Source organism: Ochotona curzoniae, unplaced genomic scaffold (genome assembly GCF_017591425.1).
Source record: "Ochotona curzoniae isolate NIBS_2020 unplaced genomic scaffold, NIBS_Ocur_1.0 contig_2688, whole genome shotgun sequence".
NCBI classification, from domain to species: domain Eukaryota; kingdom Metazoa; phylum Chordata; class Mammalia; order Lagomorpha; family Ochotonidae; genus Ochotona; species Ochotona curzoniae.
In genome coordinates this window covers 13151969-13170736 of record NW_024465553.1, presented here as the reverse complement: position 1 = coordinate 13170736, position 18768 = coordinate 13151969, and the positions used below count along the sequence as shown (strand labels likewise).

The window sequence follows — 18768 nt, the reverse complement described above, 5'->3', positions numbered from 1 at the left end:
GTAGTCAAAGGAATTCTTATAGCTCTACAATTAAAAACAAAAGGCATATAGATCTAAATTCTCCAGTGGTTTGTAAGACTTCTTCATAAAGGCAAATCTATTTTTCTTTAAGTCAGGATATGTTTTTCAGATTTTTTTTCCCTTTCATTTGAAAGGCAGAGTTTTAGACTGAGGGAGAGACAAAAAGAGGCAGGGAGATCTTCTATCTGCTCGTCCACTCCTGAGATGGCTGCAGTGACGCAGCCTGGACCTCCACTCGAGTCTCCCACATGGATGTCAGGGGCCAAGTTACCTGGGCAATGTTGTTCTGCTTTCTAAGGCATATTAACTGGGAGCTGATGGAAAGCAGGGCAGCCAGAACTTGAATGCGTGCTCATGTGGGACTCAGCCTCTTAGGAGATGGATTAAACCACTATGCCATAATTTTGCCCACCACAAGGTAATTTTTGCATGACACATTCCTCCCACATACTTGTGTATACACACGCAAAGTTTAATCTGTCTAAATGCTTTCACTGTAAGTATAATCAGGTGCAAAGGATGGCATTCATGTACTCTTACTGTATCAGTAAATACTGTTACATTCAAATAAAACTTTTATACTCTTAACATATTATTCATAAAATTTATCCAGTGAACTTCAAACATCTCAGCAATCTGCTGCTGTTTAGCTACATGTAAAATGAAGAACGATCCTCTTTAAAAGACAAAAATTAATTTTATTCTTTCCCTTTTATTTCCAATCTATTTTTCCCTCACAGACTTTTATCTTGGCTTAAAATTTCTTTTTATTTTTAAGTGTTTTTCTGGCTCCCCTATTCCATTTTATCTTTCTCTAAAATGAAAGTGTGTGTGCATATACTTACGTATATAGAAACACCAATTTGAAAAATTTCCTGTAACCATAATATTCTTTGTGGGCTGAATTGCTATTGCAACTAATACTAGGAATATCATACATTTTGAGAAAAATTATTAAATGTGAAAATAACCCAAAGCTTCTGGAAGCATCTATCTTCCAGAATGGGATGGGAACCAATTACATTCAATTGGTTCATTTAGCCATTGGTAAATGCTAGTTTTTGTTTGAATAAGCTGGGATCAATTTCATTTCTATTCCACTTTACTATTACTATGGATTTAAACCTGGAGGAATTTTGCTTAGCCAAAAAAGTACATAAAAACCAAAACACTTTTCTGTTGTAATAATGTAATAACTTTCCACATTGATGGTAAGCATTATATAGTAATGTCATCGAAACTTAATTTTAATGATTTACCAATTCCATAAGATCCTCTCTCAATTCTATTGAAAGCAAATATTTGGAAACTAGCTGAGCACCCAGAGGATCACGATGGGGTTATGGAAGCCGTTTACTCTCTGTTTCTGAAAGACATACTAAAACAAGGCTCAGCAAAGACTTCAGCCCTTCATTCAGAGGCATCGTGTTCAAGGTACTCTAGGCAATAATGCTGGGACAGATAAACAACAACACGAGGAGCCTGGCCAGAGGTGCTTACCCATAAAGTAAGAACTGCTGCCTTCGGTTATCTCTCACCAACACTCTCTTAGCTTTGACTTCTGAAAATGCATTAGAAGTCCTCGAAAATTGTGTATGATGGAAAAGCTATATACAGAGTTCAAAATGTTTTTTTGCGCTGAGATAATCTCCTATTCATTCTTTCAGATTTTTTCACAAACTTTTGAAATGTCCTCATATATTCTCTGATTCTAACAGGGTGTTAAAAGAGGCGAAGACATTCCAGAAAATGTCTCATTCACTTCCCCCCAGCCCCAGTCAACACCATATAACTTAGAACACCTCAGCCCCAGGTCCCCTGTAAGTAACAAACTTTTACTTTTGATGAAAAAGAAACATGCGACTATGGTAAATAAAAATCCTTGCCTCAGTGCCTTAACTTAAGGAGGAGAGCAGCCAAGGACATTTAGAACTAGCCCTTCGTGTCGGTGCTGAAGTTTTTATCTTGGATTTGTAAATGGCTGAGAGTTAATCTGTTATGGAAATAGTTTTATAAAGTTCTTCTAATGTGTTACAATTCCCTATACCTTATTGTTTTATTAAGGGGGAGAAGAATGAAATATAGCACAGATATAAACATATTCAGAAAATATATGCAAAGTTTAAAGAAAAAAACTATTGTGAATTAGTTATTTGCCTGACAATCAAAGATCAATATCTTCTACGATATTTCTTCTGCCATTGGAACGCCAGCTTAAACATTTTAACCATTTTTTTTTTCTTTTCCTTTCTAAGAAATCATACACAACAGAAATTAACGTTGGGGTCTGGCGTGATGGCCTCACGTCTAAATCTTCATTTTGCATCTGCTGGGATCCTGTACGGATACAGCTTCCCATCCAGCTCCCTGCTTGAGGCCCGGGAGAGCTGTCCAGGATGGTTCAGAGTCTCCTATTTCATTTATTTGTAATCTTCTCTTTATGTTTCTTTTCCCTATGCTTAATGTGCTTTTACTTTGAGCTCATTAAATTCCCACATACCATTTCTGGTGTTATCCAACACATACTATTTTCATTATCATTCACTTTCCTTATACATTCTATGGTTTTTCACCACTATTTATGTTTTACCTGTGAATTATTTAGAAGTGTGTTTTAAAAATTCCAAATGCTTGTGATTCATCTGAAATTCTGGCCCACAGATAAGACCAGATCTTGTATGTGCAACATGCAGCTCACAATAAAGAAAAGTTACATAAACTTCCCTACATACAACCACAGGCCTTGATCCCCAGGTCCTTTCTTTTCTTTACAAGCTGTGCTCCAAGTCCCGGGTCACCTGAGCAACACACTGGGGGCCAGGAGTAAACAACACAACAGGAGTCCAGGCTGTGATATCATACTCGCCATGAATAGTTCATGCATGGATTGTCATAACTTTTAGCTTATTTAATCCACTATTCCTTTCTGTTTTCTCCAATACTGCACTTGCGTCTACTCAAAATAATACAAGGCAAGAGCATTTAAATTATCATAGTATTAATGAAGATAGGAATGAGGTCCAATTTGAGCAGTAATATGAAAAACTGCATATCTCCCAGCTGAATTGCCTCATGTTGTCTTTCAGTTTATTAAAGCAATAGCTGTCTGTACTTTTTTCTTCCCTTGGCCTCCAACTTCTAAAATTAGTAGTTTTCTGTTACTAAACAGGAACCCACTGGCATCAAACTGCCCCGATTCCTAATTTCCCAAATGCATTTTCTAAGGCTGGATCATCTCCAAGGGTTACTTGCCTTTTTCCTACATGCAGTTTCTCGACACGCCACTCTCGCACTGCCACTACTTTTGCATTCCTATACACATTTCCTACATGCCGGACTGTAGCCCTCGGGGATCTCTATTAGCTCAAGAGCTATATTTCCAGCTTTCTCTGCCCCACATTACAATGAATTTGACATCCAGTGTAATGTGACAACAGAACTCTCTCTCTGTCTCTCTTTCTCTCGTTAAATTACACAGAAGCCAGAATCATCCCAACAGAACATCTCAGTTTGGGGTAGCATTTGGCATACCAGCGCGGCATGAAGTCAATTTGGATTCTCCCATCCTGTTTGTTTTCCAGTCCCCACTCATCCTGTTTCCAGCTTCCTGATGATGTACACCTGGGAGGCAGCAGGTGACGGCTAGAGGACTTGGGTCCCTGCCACCCATGTAGGAAAGCCTGATTCAGTTACTAGCTTTTGGCTTCCAACTTCAGTCTGGCCCAGCTCGGCTTACTGAAGGGATTTGGGAAATCTCCTTCTGTCTCTGTCTTTCAAATATAGACTTTTTAAATACTGAGAAAAATCATTCGAAAGATTTGTTTCAGAAGAGTGCTTCAGTAGCTAATATCATGAGAAACTGGCATTCAGGAAGGATTCATTTGTAACCCCAGAAAAATAAGATCCTGGCTTATATTTCAAAGTTCTAAAAAATCTCTTATTACTCTCTAAAACTGGTATTTGACTATGTATTATCTGTCATGACTGTAGGGAAAAAATGTGAAAGAATATGAAATAAGAGTAAATTTTTCTACGTGTCTTCAGTGGAGAATGAATTTTGACTTGCATTCAATTGCAGATTTTGAATTCTATTTGCTTATTTTAAACGCAATTACATAAAGAGAGAGAGACAGTGAGAGAGAGAGAGAGAGAGAGAGAGAGAGATCTCCACTTAGTGATTTGGTCCCCAAACACCCACAATGGTTAGGGCAGAACAAGGCCAAAAGTCAGAGCCTGGAACTCCATCTAGCTTCTCCACATGGATGCAGAGGCTCAAGAATCTGGTCCCTCCTCTGCTATTTTCCCAGACACTTCAGCAGGGAACTGTATTAAAAAGTCATAATAACGTACAGTTGAAAGCAGCTCATAGAATTTATGACAAAAGCAGTGAACTCTCCATGGGTATTTTACATAAAAAGTAGAAAACGGACTTCTGTTTCTTGGTGGCCAAGTTGCACAGTGACCTGAGAGGATTGGTTGACGGCCTCCCCTCATCTCCTGTAGAAATTAGCTTCACTTCTTTTGTGGACCTTTAATATTTCTACATAGACTGACTCCCTTTAAATGCACTACAGGGACTCTGAGTTCAGAGCTACATGCCTGGCATTTTTGTAGCATCCACGGACATTGCATAAAATATGCATAAATCTTCTAAACAGTGATTGATAAGGAGTAGGTAGTGGGTAACTGATGACTCCGTGGATTTCAGAATGAGGTGAGAGGAAAGAGCTTAGGAGTTGGGTAGACAGATTCCAATGCTATCCTAGCTACTTCTTAGCTCTGTGACATGGCTTGATTTTCTTCTTCGAACTTTGGTTACCACATAAACTAAGGATTTTATGAAATGCCTAACTTATTGCTCTGCAAATGAGAATAATGTGTACAGAGATGTTATATAATATCCCCTGCAAAGTTCTGCTCATGGGTTGTGAGCAGGGGCTTGCAATAAAGACTTTTTTTTTTTTCATTTAACTTCTAAGTTTCTGTATTTTGGTTGAAGAAGTTTCACTCCAGATAAAATCACATTAATCTTCAGCGAAAATGATTAGAGCTTTTGTGAGAAAACAAGTATTTACCAGAAAGACTAGGAAATAAAGACTCAATGGATGCGCTTTGGGGGAATCTTCCCCTCCCAACCACCACACAAGTACTGTTTACCTTCCAAGCTACAATCCTACACAAGAACAGAACACATTCAGTTTCGCCAATTCATTCTTTTCACAAGTGGTTATTAACTGTCTATGACACATTAGGAATTCCTGACAGATCCGAAGCATTTATTCGCAAACGAAACTTTAGTGCAGGGCACTTACCTACCAGAAGAAGAGGGAAAAATCGAGAAAGAAGAAAGCAGAAGAGCGTATGATGGCAACAGAAGCATTAGTTAACTCGTGCTAAGCAAAATCAAGCTTTTCAGTGTGAGCTACAGACGATCTCATTTTCAAATATTATTTCAAGGAATGATGGAATACCAAGCTTGTACAGATGTGTATGACCTTGATGAACTATACTGCTGTGTGTACCTGTACATGCCTACTACCGAGTCAATGAAACGCAACCATCAACATTTCGCTATGGTTTAAATGCTGACTTTCATGAGAATAATAGATGGGTTTGAACACATTTTCAGCATATTTGATTTCAAGAATGACAACAGCAGCTGAATAGCATACCAACGGATTAAATCCTGCTCCTTATAATGCCCTGTGAAATCAAAGGACTTCATAACATCTGAGCATTATTAGTGAATATTTTAGTTTTTACAGTTTTATTGATTTAAAATTGAGTTATTTAAATCTGGATAAAATTGTTACTGTAAAAATCCTAGTCAATTTCATCAATTTTATCTTTTTCATGGTGAGTCTTTAATTTTATCTTTAATCCTAGGGGATCCCTTCAAGTAAGGCATTTAAGATTCTACTCCATATTATTATTATTTTAAAAAATATTTATTTTTATTGCAAAGTCAGATATACAGAGAAGAAGATCTTCTGTCTGATGATTTACTCCCCAAGTGGCTGCAATGGTCAGAGCTGAGCTGATCCAAAGTCAGGAGCCTAGAGACTTTTCCAGGTCTCCCACGTGAGTGCAGGGTCCCGAGCCTTTGGGCCATCCTTGCCTGCCCTCCCAGGCCACAAGCAGGGAGCTGCAATGGAAATGGAGCAGCCAGGATATGAACCGGGGCCCAAATGGGATCCCGGCGTGTTTAAGGCGAGGACTTTAGCCACTAGACCACTGTGCTGGGCCCTATATTATTTTGCTGGTAATAGCACAAATACAAATATGTGGTATTGCTTTTTTGTTGTTTTTTGTTATTCTTGATAGAACTTTTCAGTTTCCTGTATCCTATGGTGATAATTCGAGAAATAAGTGAGAAATAGCAGGCAGTCACATAATGACAACATAACACCTGTTTGGTCCTAAATATTTTCACATTCATTTTCTCTGTTAATTCTCACTAGTACCTGATATTTAGTTATACCCATTTTTATCGAGGAAGAAAGATGTAACTTGCTGAGTAGGGGTAAATGGGATTTTGTACATGGAATACAAGTTCTCAAAACAGAAATTCTGTTTTTGGTCATATGTGTCAAAGAGCATTTAACTCACAGCCAAATTCAGTTGGCATGACTCTCTGTAAGAGTAAATAAAACATACATGAGGAATACTAGGCATTTTATTCCTCTACAACAGCTTCATGCCGAAACTGAGCAGGGCAGTGTACTTTCTAAATGGCCCAGCAAAGCCTAGGCAGAAGATATTTACCCTTTAGTTTGCTTACATTTTACTAACGTGTTTCCAGTCTAAAGAAAAAAATCTCCTTTATTAGTCTTAATGATTACAGGATTTGAATTTACCTTTGTTGATTAACGTCGTTAAAATAAACCACCAGTCCTAAAAATCCATAATACTACTTCACAGCTTTCTGAATAACATTATAATAAAAATGTTAGCATCAATATTTGCATCAGTTATTTGAGTATATAACTCTTTTCAAGAAATAGCACAGCGGGGCTAATGTCACTGGTGAAGCTACAGCTTCTGGTGCCACATCGCAGGTGGGCTTCTACTGTCACTCCTGTTTCCAATCCAGTCCCCTGTGAATGTGCCTGGGAAAGCAGTGGATGACCCAGGTGTGAGGCACCCTGCCACCCAGGTGGAAACCTACGTGAAGCTCCCGGCTCCTGACTTTTGGCCATTCGGGCCACCTGGGGAATAAACTAGCTGATGAAAGAACTCTTTCTGTGTCTCACCGTCTCTCTTTGCAACTCTGACTTTCAAATTAACAGATCTTTTTTCTTTCTCTCTTTTTCAAGAAAAACAGCATGTCAATACTTGCTGTGAAATGATTTCTTAAAGCTGCGTGATGTTTCAAAGAACGACAGTAACACAGTTTATTTTATGGTGATTCTAAACCACATGATTTTAACTGTAAAAATGCGTATGTTTTAAAACTTGAAAACAGAAAGGAATGAAACTACAACCCACAATTCTTGCCTAACAACTCAATATTATGAATTTTGCTCACTTTCTTGTGTTTTTATTTATGTGCCCCAATGTTCCCATTAAAGCAAGCATGAGTTAACATTTTACAGTTGCAATTTTTTGATAAATATTGCAGCCCTTACTCTTTCACAGCTGTCACCTAAGAATTATTGTCAAATACTAGATTCTTATCAAATAATTCGGGAGAGTTAGCTGTTGGTCTTTTTATTTTAAACAGTGGCCACAAAAATACAGCACAAACGTGAGCATTGAAAGCATCTTTGACCTGGTTTTTTTTCCAGGCAATCCTGTCAGTGATTGGAAATAAAGACATAAAAACGCCAGGCATGGATGACATTCAAATGGCTACGTTTCCTGTAGATCAGTACAGCCTGATGTGTGTCTTACAGGATATTGACCACTGAAATGCGCTCAGTATTTTGTTTTTGATTTTTTCACATAAAACATCTGTGTTCACATACCTTTATGACAATTTAGTTCATTTTCGAATTTGAATGTCAGTTGTAGCTACAGAAGCACTTTCTCCAACTGCTTCTTTTGCTCTGAAATCCACATCAGGAGGCGGCAGTACTTTGGATACAAGGAAAGTGAAAAGGCCCCAACTTACCGTTTCTAACACATGCACACGGTCCTGGAAACAAAGCAGAACACAGAATTGTAAAATCAACGCTACAGAAAGTCATTTCACACGCACTAGGCTGCTAAGCACAAAATAATTATTATTCCCTTTCTCATCTTACACATTATTAGGATTATAGAGTTTAACAGCAAATACCATCATTTTAGATCTGTTAGCTGAAAGGAATCACTCTTACCACTTTTGTACCGGTAAAACCACCTATGTATTTAAGGATAAATAAGTCATAGATTTGAATATATGAGCCAGAACTGGACAATAGTAATGATAGCAAAAAACGAATCCAGCACCTACATTAGGCATCCGTTCTATATAACGTACTAACACAATCTTGCAGGAAGGCAGATTCAGAATAAACAGACTTTAGTCTGTGTGCCTCGAGACTGTGACAACAGTGGCTGGGGTGCCCACGTCCCATGTCAGAGATCCTGGATTCTGCTTCTAGCTTTACTCCAGATTCCATCTTCCTGCTAACGTGCCGAGAGTGTAAAGGCAGCAGGCAATTGCTCTCTAGGCTGGGTTCCTTCAAGGAGAGATCTGAGGACTAGGCACCTGGCATACGGGGCATGAATTGGTGGATGTGGTTTCTCTCTCTCTCTCTCTCTTTCTCTCTCTCTCTCTCTCTCTCTCTCTCTCTCTCTCTCACACACACACACACACACACACACACACCTGTTTCAAACAACTTTTAAAAAATCAACAGGGAAAACCAAAAACTTCTATTAAAAAAAGAATGTGTTCATCAGTTAAAACTAGTAAGCAGGTAGGATGTGACATTTAGACACGTGTCCCACATCACAATTCCTGCATTCAATCCTCTAGCTTCTTGCGAACAGGGGACCTTGCAAGTACCAGTGATGGCTGAGATAAGGAAAATCCAGTCATACGTGTGGAAGAATCAGATTGCGTTTTTGGCGCTCAGCTTTGCTCTGACCCCACCTTGTCTGTCCATCCGTCTCTGCTGCTCTCACTTCCTTTCTCTCTGCTTTTCCAATAAATTTTTACAAATTCAAAAGCAGGAGCCGGTGTTGTGGGGAGACAGTTTAAATTGCTGCCTGCCCTTCTGAGTATTGACTTGAGTTCCAGCTGCTCCATTTTCTAGCACGCTTCCTACTAGTGTGCCTGGGAAAGCAGCAGAGGTTGGCCCAAATTCTTGGACCACTGCCACTACAAAAGAAGCTCCTGGCTGCTGGCTTCAGCCAGTCCCGGTCCCAGTCATTTAAGCCAGCTGAGGAGTGATTCAGTGCATTTAAGATCTCCGTTTCTCCTTCTGTTTCTCTGTAATTCTGCCTATCAAATAAATGCATATTTTTGAATGAATAACTGTATCATTACTAAAAACAAGCCAGGAAAACAAATGAGAAAGATATTCCCAATGAACAAAAGATTGGCTTTCATAATCTACAGAATGTTAGCAGGAGTATAGCAATATTGACACTAAAGCAAATTCATTAACAACACTACTTAAAAAGCTAAAAGAATAAGAGAACAATTACATACCAAATTTTTTTTTCCCAGAGATTACAAGGGAAGTTGTTCAGTCAGATTAATCATTTGGCTTAAGTCAAAGGAAGAAACTACCATACAGAAGGACTCACCCCGGGTCTCTTGTACCCTACAGATACCCACGTGGATTCCTGACACGTAAGAACAGAATAAACTTGGACATCACCTACATGCTCTGTTTCACCTACAACACATGGCAGGCCTCTGCAAATCAACTTTAAACTGGGAAACTGACTGGAATGCTTCCATCCAGCAAACACTTGACTGTGTGGGAAGAAGTTAAATGAATCAAAGTAAGACAAAATCAGCCCAAAGCAGGCTAATCTTAGGAATATGAGGAAGCTTCAAAAACTTCACAGAAAAATTTGTTATTTAAAAAAAAAGGCAAAAGAAAACAAAAAACCCAAGACAAACAAACAAAACAAACCAAGTACTTCAAAAATCTTTGCAACTAAATAAACTTGACAATTAATTCCTTTTTTTCCCAAAAACATTTGGTTGGCACACTTGAGAGGACTTCCTTGGCGCACCCATCATTTTCATAAAATAACTGCTATTTTGTTGGTAACATCTATCCTGTCACATTTGAGTGCTTCATAATCAATGCATATGATTCTCCCAAAAGACTTTGATTTTTTTCTTACTTGGCATGGTATCCATAACACATCTGGGACAAAATCACCAGCAATGCTTTATTATCTTTTGCATAATACACAGAAGCACAGTGAAACCTTTATACAGATGGAAACAGCCTTTGGGCCAGATCACATTTTTACAAAGCACCTTAGAAGGCTCAAAATACTTGTAACCCCTATTTGGGCCTTACGTTTTCCCAGACCATGGGTTTGTAGGCTGACATTCTGAAGGATTATCACATTTTGACAGTATGCACGTAGTTCGCATCGAGCAGTGGGTTTCATGGGCTTGCAGGGATGGCATTGTGTACAACAGGTCAAGCTGCCATTTGACATGCTGGCCTCCCATATCAAAACTGCAGCTGGAGTCTCGGGAAATTTCACTTTCCGAGCCAGTTCCCTGCTAAAATGCTTGGAAAGCAGCAGAGGACAGCCTTGGTGGTTGGGCTCCCACCACCCCCACATGGGAGAACCAGGTTCAGCCTAGACCACATCGGGCTGTTATACCGTGTGAAGAGTAAATGAGCAGATGGAAGACCTCTCCCATGTCTCCTGTCTCATCCTCCGTCACTCTGCTGCTCAAATAAACAAATGTTTAAAGATTAGGTCATTGCACATGATGATAAACAGAACTGAAGTGAGTTGCCTTAATTCATACCTCAGTCTTTGTCAAATATGAACTGATCTAACTATAACTTATGTTAAATGCCTTCAAATTTCTAAGTTTTTTTTTTAGTTCAATTAAAAAAACCTGATGGCTCAGGGCTAAATCCGCACCTTGCAAGCATCTGGATCCAATATGGGCACCAATTTGTGTCCCGGCTTCTCCACTTGCCATCTAGCTCCCTTCCTGTGACCTGGGAAAGCAGGAGAGGATGGTCCAAAGACTTGGATCCTGTACTTTCATGAAAGATGTAGCAGCTCCTGGCTTTGGATTGGCTCCTGTCTCCTACCTTTGAATCAACTCAGCTCTGGCCATTGTAGTTATTTGGTGAGAGAAATGAACCAATGGATGGAAGATCTTTCCCTCTATCAGTCCTTATCTCTGTAAATCTGATCTCCTTTTCCAATAAAAACAAATAAATCTTAAACATTTTCTTAAAAAGTGCTCTCTATACAATCATGGGTCCAAATGCTTGAAACAATTCTATATGGCTAAAATATATAGGTCAATATATAATCTATTTGGATGCAAATGTCCTCCGTATGTCTGTAACCTACTTCATCCTATTGATATAATTTCCCAGGAGAAATGAGTGGGTTTTTTTTTTAAATAATAGGAAATTAGGGAAATATAAAATTAGGTACATTGTCCCGAATTGTATTAGGTCAGCTGGTGAATCAACCACAGCTAACAAGGTATTAACCACTACTGCCAATTAATGAGGCTTGTGTAGGTCATAATGTTTCACTAATAAGTGTGAACTACAAGTAAAAACAATCCAGAAAGGCTTAACATTTTAAAATTCTGTTCCCTTTCTGTTCTAGAAGCACAAAGCCTCTTTTCTGGAAGAGAAAACTCCCCTCAGCTCCATCTAAAGAGACCAGTGCATCGTGTCCTTCCTTTCAATGTTAATTCTTAATTACAAGTCTCACTTTATCTGCTACTTCCTGTATCTAAGACATAGAATGAAATACAAGTAATATACATGGGTTTTTTTTTTCCTCCGAGGCATTCCCTAAGACAATCCATTACCTTTAACAATTTGCCGGTTATTTTATTTTTTTAAATAATTCAAAGAACCAGAATTAACTTAAATGTTTTTTTCAAACTTGATGGTGGCAAAAATAAAAAGTGAAGATCCTAACTGATCTTCACTTTTACTTTGAAGTAAAACAAAGCAAAGAACCATAATATCAATGGAGCAACATTACAAAGCTTTAAAATATAACACGTGTCAAGTGCCTCAATTATCTATACAAAAATTGTATGCTGTCTATTAGAAGTTAGTCAGTCACTTCACATTTAAAGCAAATTAAGTCAAGCTGCACTGGAACATCATGTATTGATTTTGCAATCAAAATTCCATTTAGCCATCGCTGGATACCTGGTGTCAATAGTTGCTAACTCATTTCACGACAAATTTATGTGCTGTATTCAAATAGTCTACTTCAGGGCTCAACATAAGCAACCAGAAACGTTGAAAAAGAAAAACAACATACAGTCAGACACCAAAATTTCATCTAAAATAAAACCCCTGCTAATAAAAAAAAGCTTCATTCAGCATTTTGACTTCTCAAGAAAACCCACTTTCAAGGGATCTATCATGCCCTAGCCTACAGGGAGCTTGCAGTGCTGACTCCCGGTGCAACCATGCCACTCCAAGGCTGGCAAATGGCTGACAGAACCCAACGGGAAAACAAATCAGGAGGTAAAATTAAACTCAAAATGTCTAATTCACATTTTCAGGACCTCTTGCCTCCTATTATGGTCACGTTGGCAATCACTGTCCTATACCTGTGAGTTTGCTGTTAGGCTCCCAGAAGGGGCATTCTGGTTTGTGGGCTTGCCCCTGGTGCGACCACTGCTGACTGTGGCAGCCCACAGGTTGACCCCGTGGAAGAAAAGCTGAGGTTGCACCTACCCTGAAGTGGGAGGGGAGCCTGGCTTTGGAGGGAAGGGGCTACACACCAAGTGGGGGAGGAAGATGAACAGAAAGCTATGGAAACAGGATTTTTTTTCTTTCTTTCTTGACAGCTTTCAGACAGGAAAACAAAACTTGAAACAGCAGGTAAGAAAGGGTTTTCATTAAAGTTCCTGTCAACACTTGTAGTCGGCTGTATGAATCTGAAGTCAAGAAAAGCTTTATCATGCTCACTTTAGCAAACAAAGTAAAGTGATGAGATTTCTTTCGCATAATCTCACAATGAAAAACCATTGCAAGTCCCTTTCTCCGGAGCACAATGCAGCGTGGCACAGAGCTGTGTGCCTACGGAACAGGATGGCTATCAAAATGCAGGGCACAAGACACTGAATTATTTTTCTTCTGAGATCACTGAATACAACAGTGAGACTGTGGACGACAGGCAACTAAGGTAATTGCTCAGTGAGTGACAGCTGAAATGGAGAGCAATGAAAAATTATTTGTAGATAAAATAAAGACTGAGATGGTGGTAAGGGGCAATACAACTGACACCAACATAATTTCCAAGATTGATTGTCCACCCCCCCCCCGCCCAAAAAGAGATGCAGGAACAAGTGTTGAGGTGTACAGGGAGAAAGCCAACAACTGAGAAACCCACAAACCACTGCTTTTCAGAGATTTATAAAAAAATAAAGTACATGTCTCAGTTGTGGGGTTAGTCATACATCAACAGAATGTACTCCAAACTCCTGGGCAAAACACACTGCAGTGGTGACTGCAGGATGACTTAGGAGCAGGCTTGTGTCATACACAGCTTGTAGAAAACAAAAGAGGGGACACTTTGGTTCTCAGGGATCCTGAGGAGTCCAAAGACAGCTGATCTCATGGGAAGGCCTGGTGCTGACATATCTATCCTTTGCTTTCTTTCAGGCTTAGGGAGAAAGAATGTTCATAAGCAAACCATATGGCCATAGGACTCCTATGTTTCAAGCTCCTCCCTCCTGAATATCTGAACATAGTGCCTGGTGTTGACTACCTGGCAGGTGACTGAGTGAGTCACAGAACAGCAAAAGGAGACTGCCATGGGGATTAAATGATCTAACTTTTGGGGAACCCCAAGAGTCCATATCCTAATTTACATCAGAGTCCCTTACTTCGGGATTAAATCTGAAGGTATGCAAAAGGGGTCTTTTCACTCCTCATCCTCACATGCCTCCTCATGCTTCTGGATACGGGTACGCCTCAGCACTGGACGCCAGAGATACCACTGAGAAGGATACTCAAGACAAAACCAGGAGGTTTGAAAATAATTCATGTGGCTGACATCACCTTTTTTTTTTTTCCTACTAAGTCAGTTTGGCTTAGAAGAAAACTATCACTAACTTCCATGACAAGCACAAAATCAAGAGTTAACACTAGCTTCATACTATTTTATCTCTGATAAACAATGGTGGACTTCTCTTTGTAAAAAGAAAAAGGAGGGAGGGAGGGAGGGAGGGAGGGAGAGAGAGGGAGAGAGAGAGAGAGAGAGAGAGAAAAAACCAACCCAACAACTTAGTTGCACTACTGGGGAGCACAAAGCATACATAAGGTGTAATCTACCTACTATGCCTTAAGATACAGTTGATGTAGTCTGACTATTCACTTACAGATATCCTAAATATTCCTACCTATGAAATACTTAACTGCTTTTTCTTCAAATTGAGCTTCACTCTGAGTTTTCTCTGCAGTCTGACTAGCATCTTCCCAAGTTGAAAGTTTAAATGGTAGCTTTAGCTGTTTAAGAGAGATGTGAGTTATGGAAAAGCCTCAAAAAACTCTATTATCTCAAGTTTAACTGAAAGCACTATAAATATAAGACAATGTAATTTCAAGCTAATTTTTAAATTTCTGCATCTAGAGGTATAGAATAGATTTCAGATAGCACTTTTAAATGGGTTCCAAAATAACACCTTCTGAAAGTAACAAATTTTAGAGAAATCAATACTTAGAATTTAAAACATTTTAATTTACAGCATTATAAAAAAAAAGAGCAGTGGTTTAACTGAAAGTGTTCTCAATCTCTTTCAATAAAAAAAAATCCTGGAAGTAAATGATCTGAAGTTCCAAAGTCTAAGAAATGAACGAAAGAATCGGGTAATAGGCCACTTTTAGCAAGTAAACAAAGTGACTGATTGCTTAGTGTGCCTTACCTGTGCTTCACACAGCAGTGCGATGTGAAGTTTAGGAAGATACTATTAATCAAAAGTATATGTTCCTTCCCCTCGCTAAGTAATTTAAAAATCTATCGACATAAGTACATTCTCTGAAAACTAACCCAAAAACATATTCTTGAAACTGGTATCAGTTTATCTTTTAAAAGACAAACATTCTTGAGATGGGTAACCTTTAATCCCGGGACAAGAGTCACGAAGGTAGGAAAATAAGCCAAGTCCGGCTAGAGAACTGTTTTTAAAGCTCCCAAAGATAAGAACAATCAATGGGACATTAATACAAAGTGTTGCCGTGAATGAAAACATCCCTTTAAATTATAAGTATCATAACTGTCAACACTATTAAGAGTTCATTAACAGCCAAAAATGTCACTATGTACTTCTGCCACATATGTTCTTATTTTTAATACTTGCAATAATACCCAATAGGGGATATTATTAATCATTCAATTAATTCCTGATTTAAAATTAGAGAAACAGATATGAAGATATTAAATATGGTGACATTCACTTCACAATTAAGTGGCGGGTGCTGAGCTGTAATCCAACAAAAGCTGGATTGAATGGACCATATGATAACTCTCAAAATTAAATTAAAGGTTGTACACAAAGATACACACATACACTAATGTTCTCATACACACTTTGTTCTTATGAATTCCATAAATGGAGCTAGTGAAAATATGTATGCTGACAGTGCAGTTTTGTGAACAAATAGACAAATAATGCTTTTTAATTACCAGCAAACCTGTTGCGTGTTTGTGTGTGGCAGAGGACAGAGAAAGCCTATAAAACCACCCTGGAGTGTTTGTCCTAAAATCAACGGGGCACATTAGAGCCTCTTAAAAAATATCAGGTGCCAGTGGGGCTTGGGCCATCTGGCCTGGGTACTGGCGCCTGCCTGTAAGGTTGGTGCTGGGTTTATGAGCCCCAGGGGCAGGGGATCCTGCAGAGCTTGGGTTGCCTGGCCTGGATCCTTGGGTTCACCTGCAAGAAAATGTCCTGCTTAGGAGCAGTAGACACAGGCCCTTTTGTCAAAGGAGAATATGGCAGCTAATTTGGTGTTGTAACAGTAGGAGGAGATCAGAGCAAACTGGACAACCATCCCAGTAAAACGATGACAGCAAAAAGTCTCAGTGAATGGAGACTTGAAGCTTACTATATCAGCCAATAGACATTGGGAAGGTGACATCATCCTTGGATTGGTGAAATCAACAGCATTCCAGAACTATCCAGGCCACTTGGACAGAACCTTTGTACCTATGTGTACCTATATACACACTGGGACTCTGGGTTGATGCGAGGTGGCAGTTCACCATTCCTGGACACTGGGACGTGTGGAAAGTCATGAGTGGCTTCCCCCGCCCTTCTCCCAGAAACAACAAGAAGAAATAACAAAATCGGAAAAAATTAGTTCATCCAGTTTTCGCTAAACTTCGATCCTTCCCACCCTGATCAGCCATGTAATCATTATAAAAAATAAAATTAATTTAAAAAAACAAACATGAGGTGAAGGTGCAATACAACACATTGTATTTTAAAATATAATTTCGTATTTAAATAAAAGCCATTATTTGTACACATTTTGTGTTTACTTCATTCTATTACAACAAGGAGTACACTTTTTTTTCCCATTTACCTTTCTTAACTATGCCACAACTGCTTAACATATCTGCACTCAGCCCTACTAAAGCACAGTCAAAACCACTGGGGGAAAAGGCAGAAGATTGAGGCAAGCAAATATCCAAACTTAATTAGCTGTGACATTGTGCAGCTAAGTGACACTTTTATTGTGCTGCTCCCTAACTCTGGGGCTTGGCTGCTGGCATCTACATTTTACGAAAGCTCATATGTAGCCTCTTTCCTGCAACCCACATTTAATATGTGACAAATTTATTAATTTTTTTTTCCAGAAGCAAAGGGAGGATGAGGGGCTTTCATTACCCCTAGCATGCATTCCAAGGGAGATGTTTCTATTTCACATTATGAGCAAAATCAGAAATCTTACAAACATTACGTGCTATTTATTAACATGGTAATAAGCCTTCACACTTTTAAAAGTAAACATTAGACTGCTAACAAGTTCAATGTAGAATATTAAGTATATGGCAAAACTGACCAAAAAAAATGAATGCAGTGAGAACCAAGTTTTCTAAAAAAAAAAAAAAAACAAACCAAAACAATCACCGATTATGATTTAAAAAAAAACACTACATATGAGAAGAGATGCTTATTAGCAATTTTCTGAGCTCGTTTTAGTGTTATCACTTCTGGATATTTAACATCTGTGGGCATATTCTATGCAGTCTCTAATTTCTGCCAGAATGTCCTGAGCTTGATTTCAAGCTGAAATTGAAGAAGCCTGGGGGGGGGCTTGTATAACAGCCTCTTGGTCTGTTTAAAACTTGAGGAATAAGCAAAAAGAAAAGGTGCAAAATAGAAAAAGAAAAGTGATCCTTTCTTCTTCCTAGAAATGTTTGAGGGTGGTAGATTTGTTCATAATTTTACACCAAGAATAAGCATCTTCCTTCATGTGCTACCACATGCAGGTGCGTGAGCGCGCACACACACACACACACACACAATTACTGCTCCAGTTGTTACATGACTGTAAACTCAAAATCTTTGTGGCTTGTAATTATTTATGGAATCATAAAGGGTATTAAAATCCCAAGTAGTGCTTGAAATTTAATGACTTTAAGAAGTGGTAAGGGTTAAAGGTAAGACCAATAACTTAAAAAGAAAAGTGTGGAAATTTGTTTCTCCTTAGCTCCTGAATATTTCAGTACAATAGTTTAGAAGGCAAGCAGATGCACACATACACATACTATCCTGTTAAATAAGCTATTAGCCTTAGCATCTCTGCTATCTATAAATGGAGAACGCTAACGTCTACTTTCTGGGTTTTAGGATGAGGAACAAGTGACATACATTTGACAAGCTCTAGTACACAGCTATTCACGCCATTCATTACCATGTGAGAGGTGATTTTCTTCTATATCGATAAATGGGTAATTGCCCTTTGAACCAAGCAGCACCGTCTTAACAGGTGTTCGTATGGTTTGATCAAATAATGTTTAGTAGTCTGAGTCCCAGTACTAGTGACTTTTTAACATCCTAGATTAGGGACATCCTACATAGTACGTTTTTATATTCTTGTAAATCAGCCAGAGGTTAGGCAGAGGTAGCCTAGAAGTCAGGAGAATTAGTTACGTTCAGTGATTTAACAAGTAGAACCTCAAAAACGTATTTTATCAATCCACAGAAATTTTTCTCACCATAAAGGCATTATTGCAGAGCATTTGTTTCCAAGTCTGTCACTTTCTATAACTGTTATTAGAAAAATGCTTTTCAACACTGTCCTTGAGATCAGCAGATGGAGGACAAAAGGGGTAACAGGGCTCTGTGCCCAAAGTTTCAGACCTATAAGGGATCCAGTAGGAGAAACACAGGTCTAGATTATGGAGAGTGGTCCTGATGTAATCACTTAAGTTCTGAAACCCAAAACAAATGGAGCCCAGTTCTAAGAAGGCCACTGATACAGGAGACGAGTGGAAACTTTACACCATGAAGCTCTACACCATGAAACACCATAACCTACGGAGGTGCTTTGCTTTTTCACAACATAATATAAGCTGTTATATGTATCAATCTCGGTGCCCTGG

The 18768-nt window shown here is 38.8% G+C and overlaps 1 protein-coding gene across 1 annotated transcript in view; it reads right to left on the bottom strand.

Annotated features, from left to right (window-relative positions):
* CEP128 (centrosomal protein 128) overlaps positions 1-18768 on the bottom strand; it is a 247937-nt gene that overhangs the window by 40503 nt on the left and 188666 nt on the right. Inside the window, exon 21 of the mRNA XM_040975214.1 lies at positions 8135-8158. Within this exon, the coding sequence (XP_040831148.1) occupies positions 8135-8158 (24 nt within the window). The remainder of the gene's footprint in view (positions 1-8134; positions 8159-18768) is intronic.